Genomic DNA, 22967 nt, shown 5'->3' with positions numbered 1-22967 from the left:
TTGTTCTTTAAATGTTTGGTAGAATTCACATGTAAATCCATCTATCTGGTCCTGGGTTTTTTTTTTTTTTTAGGGAGTTGATTAATAGCTTGTTCTATTTCTTTTTCTGAAATGGGACTATTTAAGCAATTTACTTCCTCCTCTGTTAATCTGGGAAGCCTATATTTTTGGAGGTCGTCATCCATTTCACTTAAGTTATCAAATTTATTGGCATAAAGTTGGGGAGAAAATGAATCTTAAATGTGTAATAGAACCACACTACTTCATCCATATTTCATCCACTTTGGAGAGTGTTCTTAAATTTTAGAGTAAAAATTTTTTCCTAAACTGTATCTAATTTGTTCAGATTTGAGCCTGATGTCTGTGGCAAATGTCTTCAACAGGCTATGGAGAACACTGAATTTTTTTAGCCTTTTTATTTTTTTTTTCTATAGAAATGATCACATAATCAGGGTAAATAAAGCTAACTTGATAGTAAATCTCATCATGAAGCACATTTGCTATGAGATCCCTTTTCTCCTCTCCTTATCTCACATGGCCTAGGTACCTTCTGCCATAATATCCCTTTTCACCTCTATTACAAGTGGCTATTCTCCTTTCATACCAGTCCTTTTACACACTCTCTCTTACCTATTCTCCCTTCTCTTCAATCTACCCCCGGATACTTGTTTTTCAGCAAACATGTCCATGTTTCTTCCATCCTTAGAAAATCTTTTTTGATCCTTCTACCCCTCCTGTCTTACAAACCTTCTGCCTTATGTTGCCAAACTATTTGAGAAGCCCATCTATGATTTGTGTGTCCATATTCTACCTTCTTACTTTTCTTAACTCCCTTCTCACTCTTTTCTTAACTCTCTATAGTCTGCCTTCCATTTTCATCATTCAACTGAAAATGCTCTCTTTAAAATTTCCTAATGATCTTTTAATGACCATGTCTGTAGTGACCTTTTTTTCAGCCTTCATCCATCTTGACTTTTTGGTAATCTTTCACACTTTGGCATAGACTCTAATCCTTATTACTTTTTTCCTGGTATTATATTTTTCAGAACACTACTCTCACCTGGTTTTTCTCCTGCCTCTGATCACTTCTTAGACTCCTTCGCTGAATCTTAATCCGGGTCGTGTCCACCAACCTTCATTATATACCTCAAGGCTTTGTCTTGCTCCCTCTTCTCTTTTCCTTCCATACTATTTCATTTGCTGATCTTGGTTCCCATGGATTCCATCAACATACCTGTGCTGATGATTCTCAGATATGTTTATTGTCTTAGCTTTTCTTGCTATTTTTCAGACTCATATCTCTAGCTATCTAATAGACATCTTACTGAACTGGATGTTCAGTAGGCATCTTAAGCTCAGTGTGTCCAAAGCTGAACTCGTAATCTTTTCTTCCCCAACAAATGCTCTACTCCCCACTTGTCTTTTATAACACTGCACTACCATCCCAAGACCAGAGCCCCAAGTATCCTTCTCTACTCTGCGTTCTCACTCCCTATATCTCTTCAGATGCCAGGACCTTTCATATTGCTGTCACTTAGGTTCAGGCCCTCATCTGTTCATGACGCAACTATTGTAGTAGCCCCTGATTGGTCTGCCTGCCTCCAGTCTTTCCCCATTCTAGTCTATCTTCCACTCAGCCATCAGACTGGTTTTCTTAAAGTGCAATTCTAACCATGACAGCCTGGTTCCCATTCAGTAAACTCTACTGATTCCCTGTAACCTCCAACACCAAATATAAAACCCTGTTTAATATTCAAAGGCCTTCATAACCTAGCTTCTCTCTTCTTCCCATCCCCCATCTTTACATTTTTCTTATTCACATACCATTTTCTCTTTTTCCTGCTTTCCCTCTCTTCCTTTTCTCCTTTTTTTTTTCTTTCACAGACTTCATTTATACTACAGGCCTTTCTTTCTTCCTTCTTTTCACATAATATACTTCCTAACATTATCTTCTTTCTATCACTTAAAATTCTCTTCTATCTCACTACCCCATTTTGCTCATATCAAATTATTAGATTTGGAATAAAAATGAATTTATGGAGAATTCCCACAGCTATAGAATATTTTATAGATCTGCTTTATGTCATTTAAGATTTTTTCTAAGATTTTTCCTATGAAAACAAGTAAGATTTTTTTATACTGACCTTACATGTCTTAGTCAATATTTCTTTTTTCCCCTCTAGTATGCAAATGAAACTTTCAATCACATTTATAAAAATGTAAATGATAAGACTATATAGTTTTTGAACTTGGAATATATATTTTTTAATCCTTGATAGAGAAATGATGCATCATTGAATTGAAAGGAATTTAGAATTAAGATCTTTCTACCTCCTGGCAAAAACTACACATAAAACTCACATAATGAATTTAGTGATAGGAAATGGTTTTCATATTTTTTTAAGACATTAAAAAAGGGTAACAGGTATCAAATGTATCAAATCAAAAAAGTATCATTTGACAATTCTAAGAGATCAGAGAAAGAACTTAATAGAATATAACAAATTATCAGTAGATAAAAAATTCTAATTCTCAAATATTTGCTAAGAGACCACTTATCATTTCTTGGATATACATTGGTACATTCATTCACTTATAAATTCACATTTTATTGTTGTTCACTCACTTAGTCATGTCCAACTTTTCATGACCTGATAGAACATACTGTTCATGGGGTTTTCTTGGCAAAGGTACTGGAGTGGTTTACCATTTCCTCTCCAGCTTATTTTACAGATGAGGAAACTGCGGCAAACAGCATTAAGTGACTTGCCTGGAGTCACACAGCTGGTGAATGTTTGAAGCCAAATTTGAACTCAGGAAGATAAGTATTCCTTACTGTAGACTTGGGATTCTAATTCATTGCATCACCTTGCTGTCTCACTAAGTGTCTGAAACCATATTTGAATGCAGATCCTCTTGATTCTAGAGTTGGTTCTCTATCTGTTCACTGAGCTATCTAGCTGCCTCATAAATTCACATATTTTTACATTATAATAGTATTTATATGCCACTTTAAGGTTTGCGAAAAACTTTACATATGTCATTTTACACACACACACACACACACACACACACACATATATATATATATATATATATAAATGTGTATATATGTTATATATACACAAAATTAATAATTACATTAGAAATAATAGGTGGTGATTAGCACTGCTGCTGTGATTATATGCTCAGAGTTTTTAAGGGATTTGATTCCATGAATCCTTCCACCCAAACCTCTATTAGACTTTTATCTTTTCTTTTTTTTTTTCTTTTTGCTGAGGCAGTTAGGGTTAAGTGACTTGCCCAGGGTCACATAGCTAGGCAGTGTTAGGTGTCTGAGATGAGATCTGAACTTAGGTCCTCCTGACTCCAGGGCTGGTGCTCTATCCACTGTGCCACCTAGCTGCCCCAAGCTTTTATCTTTTAATGGAAAAAAAAAAAAAGACTTTGTTGGCTCATCTTTAGCCACTACTTGTTTGGAGTTTCTGCCACTTTTTTATGTGATCCTGCTCCTTGAATTTGGGGATGGGGAAGAGGGAGCCTGGATATCCTCTTTATCTCAAGGAACAGTCTTAGCTTATTATATTATAAAAAGTCATTCATGGTCTAATTTTTTTTTCTCTTTTGTCACCAAGAAAGCATGGAAGCTGTATCAGTGCACATTGCTTCCCTAGAAGTTTCAAATGAATAGTCTGTGTGTTTAAAAATCAGTTTATGTCTAGTCCTGTTCCTCTCCTCTTAACCTTGCTTCAGCCTTGACTTCTCCATTACCACCCAGCACTCTTTACAGTTGTTTAGTCATTGTGATAGAGCACTGGACCTAAAGCCAGGAAGATCTGAGTTCATATGTGGCCTCAAACACTTACTAGCTCTGTTTCCCCAGGCAAATCACTTAATCCTGTTTGCCTCAGTTTCTTCATCTGTAAAAAAAGGTGGAACTGAGTATAGTGAACCACTGTTATCTTTGCCAAGAAAACCCTAAGTGGGGCTATGAAGAGTTGGACATCAGTGAAATGATCAGACAACAAAATTAGTCGTAGTAGAGACAGTGCCAGTATGTCTCACAGATTTGCTACTGGCATTGGCCTGACTCCCTCAGACACAAGACACATCACCAAGGTAAAATACCTGGTTTGATGAAACTTCAAAAGACATTTTCAGGCTCTAAATCTTCTAAAAGATTCTCACCTAGGTGGCTACCTTCATATGATGACTCTGGTGACCCTATGGTCTTGCTGTACTCTATCTCTAAACAGGATTCTGACAGTCTTAAGTGATAGTGTGCACCTCTCCAAACTAACCATCAATGTGAAGTATTCTTTCCCCAAGAGCAGACTTTGACAACCTCTACTTGCCCCCCAGAATCCTTCATCAATGCCCTCAGATGCATCACAAAAATGATGATCATGGACGAGAGGACTGGGGTTCTGTGCTATGGTGGATAAGTGTGCATAAGTGTGGAGTCCCATTGGTCATTACAGGCATCAGTTATATTGCTGCATCCACCTAATTATGCTGCAGGCCTCTGGGAAGCCCTATTAGATGACTACCACAAAGGAGATCTCAGTATTATCACCATAGAGCCTGAAAATGTCTTTTGAAGTTTCATCAAACCAGGTATTTTACCTTGGTGTTGTGTCTTGTGTCTGAGGGAGTCAGGCCAATGCCAGTAGCAAATCTGTGAGACATACTGGCACTGTCTCTACTACGACTAATTTTGTTGTCTGATCATTTCACTGATGTCCAACTCTTCATAGCCCCACTTAGGGTTTTCTTGGCAAAGATAACAGTGGTTCACTATACTCAGTTCCACCTTTTTTTACAGATGAAGAAATCACCATTATATCACCAGTATATCACCATTCCAAAAGTTAGAATATTGTATATACCATTGAACACTTGAATGTGGAAATATATGTGAACTGGCTGAGTGAAAATGCACACCTAGCTAAGGCGTACTGAAGGAGTGCAGATCATTCTGCTTCTCAAGGGCAGGCTAATCTCCCTGTCCTGTGCTGATTGAAGATGTCTCACTTACACCATAAGAAGCCCTTACAGCAGCCAGGTGCTGGCCTAAATTGAACTGTGAACCTTCCTGGACAGGTACCCCGTGGGGATGTACTTTCTGCTCAGCAAACTGTCAGCGGCCCACTTTAACAAAATAAACATTTAAGATGATAGAAAAACAGTCTTGCAAGAAGTATCTTTTTAAATATGACTACAATGCTGAGGCCACACCACTCTAAAGGCTCTAAATGACCACCTTTGCACAAAATAATAAATGTTATCTAACCAATAAATATTTTGGTTAAAAATAATAATGGTAATGATGATAATCATAAAAGTCTGCTTGTAAAGTTTTGAAGATAATAACTATCCAGACACTCTTTCTCTTTATTGAATACTTTAAGCTCGGCTGGATTTCAATTTAGCCATCTGAGGTTTAATATAATAAATAGATAAACTGAATAGTCTTTGTAATACACTCATTCTTATGGTGCAAAAAGAATTATATACCTGGAACACAGAACACTTGAAAACTGTTAAACTAGATAAATGCATCAAATTTGGCTAGTTAGACCAAGAAATACTCTCATAAAGAACTAAATAAAATTCAACTCTAGGACATAATTTTGCTTCAAAATTGTCATCTGGTTCAAATATCTTATCACTGTCACAAGAGCACAAAAGAAAGTTGGTGGGGGAAAAATTTGGTACTTTTTTACTTTACTTTTAACTCAAAAAGTTAGGAATATCACCTATGTAGATATATACATATAGGCATTACTAAATATCTTTTTCTTTATAATTCTGGTAAAAATTATTTATATCGAAATAGTCAAGTAGAAGCTTGATGAGTTTTTAGTGCTATTTACTAATCAGCTGTCTTATTGGTGGGGGGGAGGGTTTTTTTTTCTTCCTTAATTTTATTTGATTTTTTGCTAGGCAATTAGGTTAAAATGACTTGCCCAAGGTCACATAGCTAGTAAAAGTATTAAATATCTGAGCCTGGATTTGAACTCAGGTCTTCCACTGCATCATATAGCTGCCCCTTAGGTGTCTTACTGTGTTCTCATTCATTTTGAAATTTTAGTACCAAATTTATTGTTCAATTCAAATTTCATAAGGTTTTAAGAAATAAAATAGAAAGCTTCATGCTTTAATTCTAGGAGAATGTGACAGACAAATATTAAGAAAATCCTTCTTTCTGATGTGTTTATTTAATGTCAAAAGAGAAATAAAGAAGTTCATGAGTAGATGAGAAGTCACCCAAGGTCACATTATGGCAGTTCCATGTCTTCTCTTTAGTATTTTATTAATGCAGTAATGGTGATTGTCTGAAGACTTGAGGAACATATGCCCAGTTCCCAAGGGATAGTGAAGAGGCAGGGGAGAAGAGCACAAAACTCATCCAAAGATGAACATTTTTGAGTCATGGCCTTGCTATCAGCCATGATTCTGGAAACCTGGTTTAACCTTTCTGAGCTTGACTTTTCTCATCTATAAAATTGGAATAACAACACTCATACTCTATATATATTACAGGTGATGATTGGTAAAATTATGCACATCTTAAAGTACTGCAGCAGTGTTAGGTATTATTTATAATTCTCAATGCTGTTTTGGTATTTCTAAGAGGTTATCTGGAATCATATAATTGCTTGTTTTGGTTTGGATTATTTGGAGTTAGCCCTGTCATTTGTTCTCATTTTGTCATTTTTGTCATATTCAAGAGGCAAAAAAGGTCTTTTTTTTTTTTTTTTGCTTAATTGTTGATAGATCACCTGTTGTCTTATGAAAGGAAACCTTTTTTTCCTTGTTCTACAATAAAATAGCTACCCTATTGTCTTACTAATTTGGAAGGACATACTTTAGGATAAGAAGTGGTAATGTAATGAATGGTTATTATTCATTTGATAAGAATTTTCTAAGTTAATCTGATTTCAATTTAGATAGACTATCTCTAAATTTTACGTTCAGGTTAATGTATATAGTCATCTGTTATAATGTGATGGTGGGTATATGTGAAATGTTTTGGGGTTTTTTGTTATTTTTAAACAAAATACATATTTTTTCCTATACAGCAGGAACTCCAGAAGATAAAATGAGACTATTCCTTATTTATTACATAAGCACACAACAAGCTCCCTCTGAGGTATGTTCTTTGTATTTTATTTTGAAAAAATCTTGTTCGTAGAATAACTGCTGCCAGCTAGAGTTTCATAAAAAGAATAAAAGTCACTCTAACCAACTATCTATCCATTTCATTCTTTTCATTAAAAGAAAAAGTGTGTAAAGACTTGGTGTATAGATACTGTTAATTGTTACGGGAGAATTTTTTGCCATGAGAGTAGGAAAGTCTGTCATCAAATATCTAACTTGATAAAATATGAACATAAATCTTGTAAAGAAAAAAATCTTATCAGAATGTTTTATTTTCTAGGTTATTTAAAACCAGATTTTTTCTTCTTACTGTTTTTAACAAATGGAGTTAATTTTCTAAAAAATATGAGTAACTTGGTGTCTCATGAAAAAGTAACTATAGACTTAAAACATAGTTTGCCATCCATGCTCTTTTAGCAAACATTTATTAAGCATCAATTATGTTCCAAGCATTGAGAATGCAAAACAAAAAATTCCTTCCTTGTAAGTAACTTTTATGGTTCTCCAAATTCAGATTTTAAATGGATTTCTTTAAGTCATGGGCAGTTGTGCTTTTCCTTTCCCCAAAGAAATCTTTTATTTGAAGTGACCACTTGAAAATTTTCCAAGTAGATGTAATTTTAGAAATGATGTGTCAGATGTTTCTGGGAAGATGGCAGAATAAGACACAAAATACTGGGCTCTCCAATTTTCTCCTCCAAACAAGACAAAACATTGCCTCAAAGTAAACTTTGAGTGGCAGAAATAATTAAAACTTGAAGTGCTGCAGTTTTCGTCATAAGACAACTTGTAAGACTATCAGGGGCAGAGGTATAGCCTAAACAAGGTATGGACATCTTCCTGAAGACTGTTGAATCAACATAAAAGAATAGGGGAAGATTGAAGGGGGTCCCCACCCCCACTGTCAGGACATGCCAGGCCTAGGTGTGCTGGCCAGATGAGGTCCTCATCTGTGGCTTTTGGCAAGGAGGAACACTACTGGCTGTGGGAACTTTTAAGACAATGGAGTTCCTGGTTGTGCTTCCAGGGCAGATGGGTGGACTGAAGTCTGCAGCCAGAGGAGCATTTGCAGTGACAGCATAGCTGGGGGCCCTAGATGAGATGCAGGGGTAGAAAGGAGGCTCCAAGGTCAGCGCCTAATGCCCCCCAAACAGTTCAGGAAACAATAGTAAGAAAAGCTTGAACTCTGATGCGGGATCTCCCACACCTCAGGACTAGAATATCACTATAATAATAAGCTGCTAAAAGTAACAATAATAATGAGTAAGCAAAGGAAAAAGAATCTGACCATAGATAGCTACTTTGGGGATGAAAAAGATAGGTGTTCATAGTTACAAGCCCTAAAAGAATTCTTGGAAAAAATTTTTTAAAGTTCTTTAAAAATAAACAAAAGTTGAGGAAACATTCAGAGAAAAAAAATAAGAGCTATCCAAGATAGTCAAGAAAATTATGAAAAGAGAGTCAAACAATTAGAAAAGAAATCCAAAAACTTAAGGAAGAAAACAACTTCTTGAAAACTATAATTGGGCAAGGGGAAACTAATGACACCCAAGACACCCAAGAAATAATAAAACAAAATCAAAATAATGTAAAAAATAGAAGTGTGTGAAACAGAAAAATAACTGATCTAGAGAACAAATTGAGAAGAGGCGATACAAGGATCATTGGATTATCCAAAAGTTAGGATTAAAAAATATCTTGATACAATGTTTTAAGAGATTGTTTTTGAAAGTTGCCCTGGAGTTCTAGAAAAAAAGAGTGAAATATAAATAGAAAGAATTCACCAATCACTACCTGAAAGAGATCTCAAGATAAAAACTCTTCATAATGAAGTTTTGAAGCTCCCAAATTAGAGAAAATACTACAAGCAACAAAGTGGGAAGAGGGAAACCCAGTTTAAATTATGTGAAGCTATAGTCAGTATAACATAAGATCTATATTTTGAAGAGCAAAGAAGCTGGGTTTGCAACCAGGAATAATTTACTCAGCAAAGTTGAGTATAAGTCTGAATTAAAAAAAAACAAAACATTTAATGAATGGATAGATAAATGATCAGATTTTTGTGATAAAAACTTTCAATGGAAAATTTGATATTTAAGATCTAAGAGAAACATAAGGTTAACATTAAAGACAAGGTCAAAATGCTTATTTATGTGGGAAAATGTTATCTATACTCTTTAAGAATGTTATTATTTGAGTAGTTTGGAAGTATATGTAGGTGAAAGCCTTGGTATCTGGTATGATGGGATCATTCTAAAAAGTTAAAAAAAAAAAAAATTAGGGAGAGATAAAATGGAGAAATCTCAAACAAATGAGGCATAAATAGAAAAATTAGTACAGTGGGAATAGGTAGGAATAGAGGGCTGGTAGTGCTGGAATCTTCTTCTTGTCAGAACATCTAGAAGGTTATAAAAAGTCTTCTAAATTTATAAAGAAATAGGATAAAGGGACAGGATAAATTTAGAAGAGTGTGTAGATCAAGAAGTTGAAGGATCCAGCGTTGGACTCAAGAGGACCTGAGTGTGACCTGGCTGTGTGCAAGTCACTTAGCAGCAATTGAAAAAAGGTAAAGGAAGAAAAGGACTTTTTTAAGGAAGCAAGAGGAAAAAATTAGGAGGAGGAAAAGAAGTAGGAGGGTAGGGGAGAATATAGCAGAGGAATTCTTAGAGAAGAGAATTGAATAAGAAATTGGAAGGTAAGGGGGAAGGATAAGGGAGGGATTCTTTAAAAGACTGCTAATTAAGGAGTTAATGATTAAGAAGTAAAAGGAGTCAATACAGTAAAAAGAGTAAAAAGGATAATAAGAAAAATAGGATGGAGGGAAATACAGAACCTAGCATTAAAACTTTTGAGTATGAATGGGATCAACTCACCTAAAAAATGGAAACAGCAGAATGGATTAAAGATCAAAATCCAACAATATGTTGTTTATAAGAAACACATTTAAAAATGAGAGATACAAACAGTTAAAGAACTGAAGAAATTTTATTTCAGCTGAGGCAAATAAAGCAAATAGTAGTCATGATCTCAGACCAATCCAAAGTGTCTGTGATATTAATAATATTAGTGCCTAATTATTAATAATTATTAAAATAACTCTGTTTAAATTATGATACTGTATACAGCAGTAAGATGTTTTCTTGAGCCCCAAAGGTGTGATGCTTTCCCAAACATAGCTAGTACAAGGCTTATAGTATATTTCATTTTCCCTTTGTAGCTTTCTTTATTTTAGAAGCCTGAGATGCAATGATGACAAACCAGATGTTGATAATATTTTGCTAATCTGCAAGACACTTTTCCAAATAAACATACCTCTTAAATTTTAATGTAAATGAAATGCATTTTACCTTAATAAGTACTTCTTGTTAATTTATAGGCTATGTAAAATAAATTACCAACAAAACATAAAGCTTTAACATTTTTAATTCATTAAGGTCCTTAATTTTTTAACTTGATTCAAAGACAATTTATAGTTTTCATTTTAGATGCACAAAATCTTGTGTTCCAAATTTTCTCCTCCCCTAGATGGCAGGTAATCCAATACATGTTAAGTATGTTAAAATGTATGTTAAATCCAATATGTGTATACATATTTATACAGTTATCTTGCTACACAAGAAAAATCGAACCAAGAAGGAAAAAACAACTGAGAAAGAAAACAAAACTGCATATTCTTTCTTACTTGATATGTTCCTTTTTATGATTCCAGGCTGACTTAGAACAATATAAAAAGGCTCTAACTGAAGCAGGATGCAACCTCACTCCCTTGCAATATATCAAACAATGGAAGTAAGTCTTTTTTTACCTCTCCTTTAAATTTATCACTTGAGAGATGTCATTTAATACAGTGGGACAATACACCGTTAAGATGTTGCGATAGAGCTCTCTTCTTTACTCTTCCTCACCAGTCAGTGGCTCATAGCATGACTTAAAATAGTTAACATCTATACAATCCCATTTCCTCTTCAAATCTCTCTCTCATCTTCCAATTTTTTCTGTGCTATTATTATCTCTGTTGAGTAATTAGTTAATCTTAGTTTAAACTGGTAAATATAAATCTGCCTCCACAACATCCATCATGTCTGTCTCTTTTTCTCTACTCATGATCACCAACCAAATAGCGTTTCCTGATTTCCAAATCAGTACTCTTTTCACTACATACTTTTTGGGTATTTGGTCTGGGAAAAAAAAATGGAATGAGACCATATTGTGGTGGAAGCTTTTTCCCACCTCAACAGATCACTCTTTCTGTGTAGGAGATAAGTTTTAGAATGTTGCCCTTTTTACTTTGAGGTTAAGTGACTTGCCCAGAGTGGCACAGTATCAGAGGGAGGACTTAAACTCAAATCTTTCTGACTGCAAATTCATCTTTCTACCCAGTATCGCCCTGCTTTTAGAATAATTATAACAATGATGTCAAAAATATACATAATGCTTTTCTTAAGCTAGGAAATTTTAGAATGTTGTCAAAGTTTGAATTTTTCCTTACATTATTTTTAATACATAGATTAATATTAGTAGTAGAACATTTATATTCTCTGAATTTGCAACAGTCAAAAGTAATATTCTTAAGCATAATTATAATAACATGATTCTCAAAGCCAGTTTTAAAAACCAGTCATTATCTTTCATGTTGTCATTTTGCAGGGCTTTTGCCAAGATGGCTTCGGCGCCAACCAGCTATGGAAATACTGCCACTAAACCAATGGGGTAAGTAACTTAGTTTAATGCTTATTGAATTTCTCTTGCTTCAGTTAACCAAGCAGAATTATAATTAAATTATATCTGGGGCACATTTCATTTGTTGAGAAAGCCAGCACAACAGTTCAGAGAATCCTACCAAAGGTGAAATTATGCTAGTGGACAGCCTAACCCCCAGAGTCTGGATCCTCAGCCTTTTAGGACTTGCCTCCCATCTCCCTCCCTTATCATGACTCTGGTAAAATTCTTCTCACCAAAGATTGATAAATCTTTATGGTTTTTATAGTTATTACCTATAGCAAAATATGATTTACATTTGAGAATCACAAATAATAATGTATTTCTGGTAGTTTAAATTCTGATTTTGAAAAATGTAAGTGAACAAGTTTTATGTTAGAATGTTTGATACAACTGCTAGTGGTTATAAACTTCAAAAATTGCTATTGTTATTTAATATACTAAGCTGTTTAATTTTTTTTTAAATTTGGACGAATAATTCAGATATATTAGAAAAAATACTTTATGATGTAATTGAATGAAATTTTCTAAGCATGATGAATGTTCAATAATGACTGCCTTTGAAAATTTAACATATAACAGGAATTCAGGCTGAGATAACAGCAATTATGCATTATAAAAACAGAATCTAGCACTTAAATTCAGATAACAAATACAAAATGTTTTTCAAATCTGAAATGAGGTGTAGATCTGTTATGTCTATAACAGGCATAAATAGATGGATTTATTTTCAACATCTTGCTTCATTTTGTTTTACCTAGTAAAAAGCTAGGTATTTAAATTGCTTTCTTATAAATCTATTTCACTATGAAGAATATAGGAAAAGAGCAAAGAAGTCCCTAAAAATTGGAAAATGGCTAATAGATAAGAAATATTCTAACTAATAACAGTTCATGATAGTAACTATTTTGTTAATGTTTATTGATATGAAAATAGTTGTGAATATTATAATGACTATAATTATATTTATAATGGATATATAATATTATATGTGAATATTACAATTACAGCAATCTGTGAAAACAAAGGTTGTTACCATTTGTATTCTGTCAAAGTGCAGATGATTTATAAAGAATCTGTATAAGTCATTTGTAATTATTTTCTATTCTTTGCATTTTTGCCTCCAGTCTCTTATCCCGGGTCATGAACACAGGGTCACAATTTGTAATGGAAGGAGTGAAGAACTTGGTATTGAAACAACAAGTAAGATTATTAGGAGGGGTGGTGAGGAAAGGGCTTCTACTTATAATTTCATTAGTAATAGGGAATTCCCTTTTCCAGTGAAGGTCAATATCTTCTCTACAAATTTATAGTTCCAGAGAGTTGCATAGAGCACTGAAAGATTGTTACTTAACCTAAGTCACATGACCATTATGTGTCAGAAGCAGGATTTAAACGCAGATCTTCACGTTTTCAAAGTCATCTCTAACATCTGTTATGCCATACTGACTTTTGTAGTATACATTTACAACTATTTGTAGTATAAGCCATTTACCTTCTTTAAGGTTGCTTTACTAAAATGTTTTGGAACATTTGCTGCCCATTTCTAAGTTAGTTGTTTGTAACTTAACATGATTTCTCTCATAGAAAGAATGCTATAAGTGTTTAGGTTTTCAGGCTAGTTCACAAAAGCCTATATAAAGCAAATATACCTGTATTACTTAAGCTTCTTTTATAATATTATATATAATAACTGTCTTTGTTATGTATAACCATTATTTTAAATCATCAATTTTGTGGGGAAATGTATTCTCTGACATTCTTAGATATCAGGAAGAAATTAGCACCCAAGAAGCCACTGAAGTAGGGAATGAGGTGGTGGGGATAGGAGAGACACAAGGTAATTATAAAACAAAGCTAAGTAAGAAAATATCCCTGGGCCACAGTAACTTGTTGCATATCTCTGCTTTTCTCTTTTTTCTCTCCATCTTTCTCCCTTTTCCTTGTATAAGAGAAAATATATATCTGAGGGAATTGTGTCCAAATGTTCTTAATTGATGAGGGGCAAGAGAGGATTGGAGAGTGGAAAGAGTAGGAAAGGCTTTTATAAATCACAGATTATCTATTGTACAATAGATTTTTGTGTACATATACATTGCCTCCTTTAATAGATTAGGTTTTAAATCCCTTGAGTACTTTTTCTTTATCCATAATATTTTGCTTACAAATTTTCAGTAATTATTTGTTGAACGAAATATGAGTTCTTATTCTTCCCTTCCACCATACATCTAAACCTGTCTTTACTAATTTCTGTTTTTCAGTCTCAGAAAATGAGGTATCATTTCTACCCAAGGCTAATTTATTTACTCATACCCTTAATCTCATCCCTGTTTTTCAACTCAAGGCCCTTCTTTTATTAACTGTCAGGAATTTTCCTCTCTCTATTAACCTCCTTTCCCCTAGTCTGCAAATATACTTGAGCATCCCTAATCATAAAACAAAAACTTTATTCATATTCATATGATTCCCAAAGATATATTCAGATACATTATCTCCCCTTGAACTCTATTTCATTATTTAAAGCTATCTCAAACATACCACGTTCAAAATTGAGGTAACCTAGCACAGTGCTCTTTGAAGTATGCTTTTGCAAAAACTGGATAAAATGATGAACCTATCTAATTTATCTGCCCAAAAAAAAAAAGATAGCATTATGCCCAAATCATGAATTGAGAGAGATCACATGCTTGCGTCCTGCCATCATTTCTTCCACATCATTTTTTGGTTGGTTAGAATCCAGTCATTGTGGGAAAGACTTATTAACTTTTGCTTTTTTAAAAAATAAATTTTTATTGATATTTTCTGTTTCTTAAATTTCCATAGTTATCAAAGTTATTAAATTGTCCCTTTTCTTAGCTTTTTCAGAGTGCCATCCTATGTGACAAATGGTATTTTTAGAGAGAGAAAAAAAGTCAATACAGTGGATCAGTACATTGAAAGAGTTTAATAATTTGTGCAGTGTATAATTGTGGACCTCCCACTCCTTGAAAGGATAAGTTGGGGGCATCCCTTCCTTTGAGTCTGCTGAGTTCAAATCTGATCTCAGACACTTAATACTTATTAACTATGTGACCCTGGGCAAATCACTTAATCCCACTTGCCTAAACAAAAAAAAGAAAAGAAGAATTTGATTTTGGCAGAGAAAGTGCTAAAAAAACCCTTGCACCTGTCAGAATACTTGCTTTCACCCCATAGGTACTATTATAACACTATAAAACTTCAATATTTGGTTTGCGATTACTTTCTCTTTTTAAAATTTAATATATATTTTCAGTTTCAAGTTCTGTTCTTCTCTCCACCCTTTCCCCTGTCAATGGGGAAAGTAAGAAATATGTTATCCATTTTCTATATATGATATCATGGAAAGCACATTTCTTCATTAGCAGTGTTCACCAAAAAAAGGGGGGGAAGGAGATTAAGAGAGGAAATAAAACTATATTTCATTCTGCACTCTAAAATAATCTGTTCTCTTATCTGAAGGTGGATAGCACATTATATCATAAGTACTTTAGAATTGTGGTTGGATCACTGTATTGATATAATCTGTTTCTCAAATGGGAGAAGAGAAAGAAACAACATTAAGCACCTACTATGTGCCACACACTGCTAATTAAATACTTTACAAATATCTCATTTTATCCTCATAACAAGTCTATGAGGTAGGTGATATTACTTCTATCCTGTAATCGAGGAAACTGAGGCAGATAGGTTTAATGACTTGCCCAGGGTCACACGACTAACAAGTATCTGAGGCTAGATTTGAATTCAAGCCTTCATGCCTCTAGGCCCTGCATTCTATTCATTGTGCTACCTAGCTTCCTTTATGTGTTTCCTTCTCCTGTCCAAATAACTGGTTTGTAGCATGCTCACCGTTCTATTACCTCTGTTTCTTCATAAACCTAATCATATGTTTCCTACTCTGATTCCTGGATTTTCTCACTTATGTACATATTCTTAATATATAATGCTATTCTACTACTTCTTTCATCTTTTTTTGTTGTTGAATACTTGTTAAATTATGACCTGCTATCATAGGTATATTTCAGAAATGAAAACTATTGATAAGTTATTCTGAGGTCTTTTTTTTTAATTTCTTAAACATTTTGGTTTTTAAAGTTCTTTTTCATGCAAACTTTTTAAACTCTAAACTAAATAAGGCACTGGGGCATGAAAATAAGTAGGATAAATCACTTTTCTTTTTCTAGTAAACTTAGGAGGATTTTTAATGCTATCTTTTTATGGGCAACATGAGTTTTGTGCATCATAGATATCAGCTGTCACATAAAATCTTGAATGATATTCACAGCTTTAGAAGATATTTATATGAGAATAATTTTGCAAGAATGTGGTAATGAATAATGTAGTACAATGAGTTGCATAATTTGAAAGCCCTTCTGTTTGTCTCAGATTTGTTTGCCAAAATAATTCCTTCTGTTAAAAGATGTTAACACTTAAATGTTAGACTTGCTGTGACCATACAGATATATGCAATTTCCATCAGTTGGTATCAAGTATTTGACCTTGTTGTTCATGCTGATATACTACATATTTTCATTTTTTTTCTTTAGAGAATGAGTCTTACACATCCAAAAATAGACATATTCCTACATTCATTATCTTTTTCATCCTATAATTGAGCATGCAAAATGAATTATTTGCACATCCTGTTTTTTCTTGGCAGTGTGTCCTGTTATTGTCATTTTTTTGATCGTTAAGAGTATAATATTGTCTTACTATATTCACTATCATAAAATTCAGTTTTAAAATGTCCAAAAGTTCTCTTTCTTTGCCATCCCCTCTGCTTTTATGTCCTATTGCCATATACTTCTCATTTTAGCCTTTATTTGATACTAAGACTACAGGAGTACTAATATTGTTCTAAAGTAAGCACTCCCTTCTATGAGACCTGTATTTTTAAATATATATGAATTCTGATAGCTAAGACAGTGGGAACTCTTTGTTTATCTCTATCCTATAGCTCACACAGCAACATCATTTATAGCAGAATAGCATCCTTAGAAAGGAAAGAATGATGGAAGAATAAGTGATCATAGGCTAATGTGGTGTTCTTTTCTTTTTATAATATAATGGTTCTCTCTGGGAGCAGGTTTCTTGGGGAGGCAGCCTTAGTTTCAGATCAGAGTAATAATCATCGCAAATACAGCTAGCTGATAAAATCCAAACGTTTATTTTCTCCTTCCTTGATTCCAAGAGCTCTTACAGCTTGTCCTTTGCTTTTGCCTCTGCTTTCTTCAGCCTCCAGCCAGCACAAAGGTGGAAGATGGAATGAATCTGACTCCACCTCCAAGAGAGGGCTTGTGGGCTTCTGTATCTCCCAGAGTGCTCCTTGGCCCTGAGAGTTTCTTGCTTATATGCTGTTCACTGAGTACACACCAGTCATTATATCACTGGGAAACCATTATTTGTTGTATGATTAAATCAATGCTAAACTAGATTTAAACATTGTTTCCTCAATTCTACTTAGTACCTTGTTTCAATTTCTGGCCCATAACATCTCCTTGTAGAATCAGATCAATCATACTGAACCATGCTAAATTAGATAATTATTGTCTCTATCAACTCTAATGAGTTAACACTTTGCAAGGATTCCAACAGGCTAAGTTTCATGTTCTTTTCAGAAATCATTTTTGCAATTACTGATGAGGGAATAGGGCACAGTATTAGTCTGTTTTGAAAACAGAATAGTGCTATACTAGGCAGGTAGTGGCACATTTGCACATATATGGAGTGTCGGAACTCATCTTCTAAGTTTACTGTGTGACCCTATGCAAGTCACTTGACTAACCCTGTTTGCCTGAGTTTTCATATCTATAAAATGAGCTAGAGAAGGAATTGGCAAATCATTCCAATATCTCTGCCAAGAGAAACAGGGTCACACAGAGTCAGATCTTTACTGCCTATCTAATCACACTTACCTGAAACGGGGGTCAACCTGTAGAACAACCATTTGTTATTATTATTGGCCAGCTGACTTCTATGTTTTACTTCCTGCTAATTATTGTCCTTATGCCTCTTGCAGGCTTATTTGAAAACTATATATTAAAACCTAAGTGAAGAGTCTAAGTAATTTAACCAAAATACTGGCCTTGTAAGTCAGCTATGAAGGTAAAACTCCTTCCTAGGACCCATCAGGAAGAAGGCATTACAATGCCCCATCATCAACACCCAAAGCTGATATTCTCTTTAAACTACTTCCTGCACGTCAAAAAATTTTTTTCTTTTTATTTGCAAAATTTAATTTATATACTATCTCAGTATTAATTTTTTTTTCGCAAAAAACTTATTACATAATGTTTATATTACAAGACATACTCATACATAGGACATTCATATATATTCCCCTATCATATAAGCATGTAATTTACATATAATGTATTTATAAATATTTATGTATATAGAGCATACATTTATAATTCTATACATATTAAGTAAATATTACCAAATACATTAATATACTGAAAATGACTGAACAACAACATACCATACCACTTGAGATTTAACATTTTAGAGAACAGCCTGTGACACACAAGGCTGTTGTTATTATCTCAACTTTTTCAGTGACTAAGGTCATAAAACTTGCTAAGAATACTTGGCAAATTTCTCCTAGTACTATTTTTCTTGAGATGAAATCATCTATTTCTTGTATTTCAAAGTAAAATCTGTATTTTCCTTATTTAGTTCTTCATAAGGCGACACATTTTAGAATGCATATATAGCTATAACAATAAAATTTTTTTTACTTGTATCCTTTTTTAACTTGTATCCTCAAATTGCATCTATTAGTTTTACCTAAATACTAGGTTTTTTCCCTTTAAATTTTATTTTTAAATCCAAATTCTCTTACTCCTACTTTCCCCTCCTAAATGCTAGCTTTAGACAGTTACTCACCACTATATTACAAAACAAAAGCTAATATAACTTTAAAATGATAATAAAAGTGGAATGAGTGTCTGTAAAGATATCTAAGGATGGGGCAGCTAGGTGGTGCAGTGGATTGAGCATGAGCTCTGGAATCAAGAGGACCTGAGTTCAAATGTGGCTTCAAACACTTCACACTTCCCAGCTGTGTGATCTGGACAAGTCACTTAACCCTAATTGCCTTCCCTCCCCCCCCCAAAAAAAAAAAGAAAACCAAAAAGAAAAAAGAAATTTTAGGACAAAGATCTTTATTTCTTTTAATTTGATTTTAAATGAAGAACATACATATTATTTATTTATTTGGCATTGCCACTAATATCTTTTATCATCTGATTAAAGTTCATTGATAGCTCTAGTATTACTTCTCACAAATTTTTTTTGTGATTATAAAATGATTTCTGTGACCATGCACTATTTCTTAACAAGAAATTTGCCTTTTGTTTCTTTTCTTTACTACTTTGTTGCTGATATTTCAATTAATGATTAAAAACATACAATTTTTATTTTTCCAGAATATATAGATTTTTCAGAGAATTTTCTCACTTATGTTTTAAAAGAAATATTGTTGTTCCTCAAATGAGGGAGGAGGTAAATTAACAAAGTTTTCTGTTTCAACAGAATCTATGGTAGTACATAGAAATATATGAGAACTATATAAAGACAGTCACTTTTTTAAAAAGTATATTCTTTCAGTTTGGAATTATACATGAATACTCAAATCAACTACAAAGGACCAATGAAGGAAGGGTACTGTCCACCTCTAGAGGAAGGACTGTTAAAGAGATGTATACATAGTATGGTTTTATACATACACACGTACATATATGCGTACATACATATGTGTGTATCTGTATCAAATGGCTGCATTTCTCTAGTGCAGATTGGGGAAGGAGAGAGGGAGACAATTTGGAACTTAAAATGTAACCAAACTAAATTTAATTTTAAAATTAATTTGAAATTATGCAAAGAGCATGAAAAATGTCCATAATCTTTGTGCAAGATTTCCTACTGCCAGGCATATCTTATTTTATTGTGCCTCACTTTTTCATATACATTTTTCAAATACATTTTTTACAAATTGAAAGTTTGTGGTAACCCTTTTTCAAGCAAATTTTTCCATTTCATTCTTCAAGTAGCCTGGGCTCACGTTGTGTCTCTGTGTCACATTTTGGTAATTATTGTACTATTTCTAACTTTTTCACTATAATTATGTCTGTTATGATCTTTGATGTTAACTGTTATAATTGTTTTGGAGTGCCACAACTCCATCTATATAAGACCACAAACTTAATCAATAAAGGAGCCAATCCCCTGTTTTTTCTCCTTCCTTGAGCTTGCTTTCCACCAAGCTTCAATATTCTTGAAATTAAATAAATTAATATTATTACAGTGGCCTTTTAAGTATTCAAGTTAAAGGAAGAATTGATACAGCAAACTACATTGTGCCACATTCATCCCATTTTTCAGTCACTACCCTTTACCACTGCAAGGTAAGGCTGATGGTTTCTGAAGTCTTAGATGATGGTTAGCATTTTTAGCAGTCAAATATTTTTTTATTAAGATATATACTTTTTTTAGACATAATACTACTGAACACTTAATACTAGTATAAGGTAAATATAACTTGTAAATGCATTGGGAATCCAAAAAAAGTGTGTGATTTACTTTATCGCAATAATCATTTTATTTTGATGACCTGGAATTGAATATGCAATATCTCCAAGGTATATTTATATACCTCCAAAAAGACTAAAGGCAAAAGGAAAAAATTCATGTACCCCAACATGTTTCTAGTAAGCCTTTTTGTAGTAGCATGGAAGTAGAAATAAAGTAGATGCCCATAAATCAAAAAATGAATAAAGAAATTGAAACATATGCATATAATAAAATATTGCTATGTTGTAAGAAATGATGACTATACTAAGTGTAGAGAAGCATAAAGAAACTTCCATGAACTGATAACAAAGCAAAATAATCAGAACCAGAAAGTAATATACACAATTACTATAATCACTTTAAAGACTAATAAAATCTGAATACCAAAAAATTATACTAAATTAGGACCTGTAGTCCTTCCCCATCAGTTCTTTCTCTACTGTTTTCAAATATGCCCGGGAGAGAAAGGTGTTTTTTTGGGGGGGGTTTTTTGAGGGTTAATGCAATAGAGAAATTGTATTGGTCTTTTTTTTTTAATATTTTATTTTATTTAATAATAACTTTATATTGACAGAATCCATGCCAGGGTAATTTTTTTACAACATTATCCCTTGCACTCGTTTCTGTTCCGATTTTTCCCCTCCCTCCACCCCCTCCCCTAGATAGCAAGCAGGCCTATATATGTTAGATATGTTGCAGTATATCCTAGATACAGTATATGTTTGCAGAACCGAACAGTTCTCTTGTTGCACAGGGAGAATTGGATTCAGAAGGTAAAAATAACCCAGGAAGAAAAACAAAAATGTAAATAGTTCACATTCGTTTCCCAGTGTTCTTTCTTTGGGTGTAGCTGCTTCTGTCAATCATTTATCAATTGAAACTCAGTTAGGTCTCTTTGTCAAAGAAGTCCACTTCCATCAGAATACATCCTCATACAATATCGTTGTCGAAGTGTATAATGATCTCCTGGTTCTGCTCATTTCACTTAGCATCAGTTCATGTAAGTCTCGCCAGTCCTCTCTGTATTCATCCTGCTGGTCATTTCTTACAGAACAATAATATTCCATAACATTCATATACCACAATTTACCCAGCCATTCTCCCAGGAGAAAGTTTACTAGCCTTTGCCATGCCTTCAAATCATCATTCTATAGCTTTCCTCTTTTTTTATACTAGATTCCCAGAAAAAGCAGGCTGTAGTCATTTACTTCACTTTCCCTTCCCTCAATCACTCCTCAAAACATTTGCACTTCATCACTCCATTAAAATCATTCTCTCCAAAGCTATCAGTGCTCTCTTAATTGTTGTATCTAATATTCTTTTTTTCTACTTCTCTTCCTTTTCACCTTTCTGCTATATTTGACATTGTTGGTCACCCTTCTCTGGATACTATCTCCTCTGCAGGCTTTCATGACACTACTTTTTTCAACAGTTTTCTCTTGGACATTTCAAACTAGTGTTCAATAAGCATCTTAAGTCAAAATGTCTAAAAGCTAACCCAGTGTCTTTCTCCCAAAACTTTCCCCTCTTCTAAATGTCCATGTTTATGTTGAAGGCTCAACTATCCTTCTAGGCACTCAAGTACACCCAAGATTTTATCCTCTTCATTTTCACTTAATCCTCATATCTAATCAGTTGCCAAATCTTGTCATTTCTTATTCTACAATATGTCTTCCATAGATACAATACTCTCCATTCAAAACCACCACTTTAGTTCAGGCCCTTGGGACCTCTTACAATCTATTACTGCAATTGATTGCAAATTATCTCCCCTGCTTCTTATCTCTCCCCACTTCAAACCATCATTCACACTGTTGCCAAAGTGATTTTCCTTAATTAATGGATCTAAGTAAATCATCTTCCTACTCAGACTTCTTCAGAGGCTTCCTAGAAACCTCAGATACAAACTTCTGCTCACAAAGCCCTGCACAATGTTGCCCCAAACTCTTAGCTTTGTTGCATTGTTCCTTTTCCCCTCCCATTCTTTAACCTGACCAAACTGGCTTTTTTTCCTTCCTTGTTGCAAATGACATTTGCATCCCTTACCTCTGTAGTTACTATCCCCAGTACTTGGATTACACTCATGCTTATTTCTACTTTACAGAATTCCTTTGTTCTTTGAAAATACAGTTTAAAGACCACCTTGGACATAAGCCTTTCCTGATCACCTCAATTTTTAGTGCCACTTTAATACTGTCTATTTGTCCACATTATATTCTGTATATTTTTATGTTATCTTGTTCAACCAAATGTGAGCCACTTGCAAATAGACTTTCATTTGTACCCATGGCAAGCACAGTGTCTGGCACATAGTAGATAACTCAACAAGTAATTGATTTATTGTTTGATTCAATAGAACATATGATTGACTCTTTTTTGATATATCGTTTAGTTTTTGCTAAACTTTTTAAAAGTCTTCATCTTAAAAAAAGGGAACAACCCATTGGGAATTATAGTGATACGAAACCAAAAAAGAAGAATTTGCTTTA

The 22967-nt window shown here is 33.7% G+C and overlaps 1 protein-coding gene across 4 annotated transcripts in view; it reads left to right on the top strand.

Annotated features, from left to right (window-relative positions):
- The window catches only part of SCFD1 (sec1 family domain containing 1), a 123889-nt gene that overhangs the window by 88591 nt on the left and 12331 nt on the right, over nt 1-22967 (top strand). For all 4 annotated transcript variants that reach the window (XM_051977307.1, XM_051977309.1, XM_051977310.1 and 1 more), the window contains 4 exons: nt 7086-7156; nt 10874-10953; nt 11812-11874; nt 13011-13086. In XM_051977307.1, coding sequence (XP_051833267.1) covers nt 7086-7156; nt 10874-10953; nt 11812-11874; nt 13011-13086 — 290 coding nt within the window. The remainder of the gene's footprint in view (nt 1-7085; nt 7157-10873; nt 10954-11811; nt 11875-13010; nt 13087-22967) is intronic.

The sequence above is a fragment of the Antechinus flavipes genome, chromosome 2 (assembly GCF_016432865.1).
Source record: "Antechinus flavipes isolate AdamAnt ecotype Samford, QLD, Australia chromosome 2, AdamAnt_v2, whole genome shotgun sequence".
Classification (NCBI taxonomy): Eukaryota; Metazoa; Chordata; class Mammalia; order Dasyuromorphia; family Dasyuridae; genus Antechinus; species Antechinus flavipes.
The sequence above is the reverse complement of the archived record's forward strand: the minus strand, read 5'-3'. Positions and strand labels throughout refer to the sequence as shown.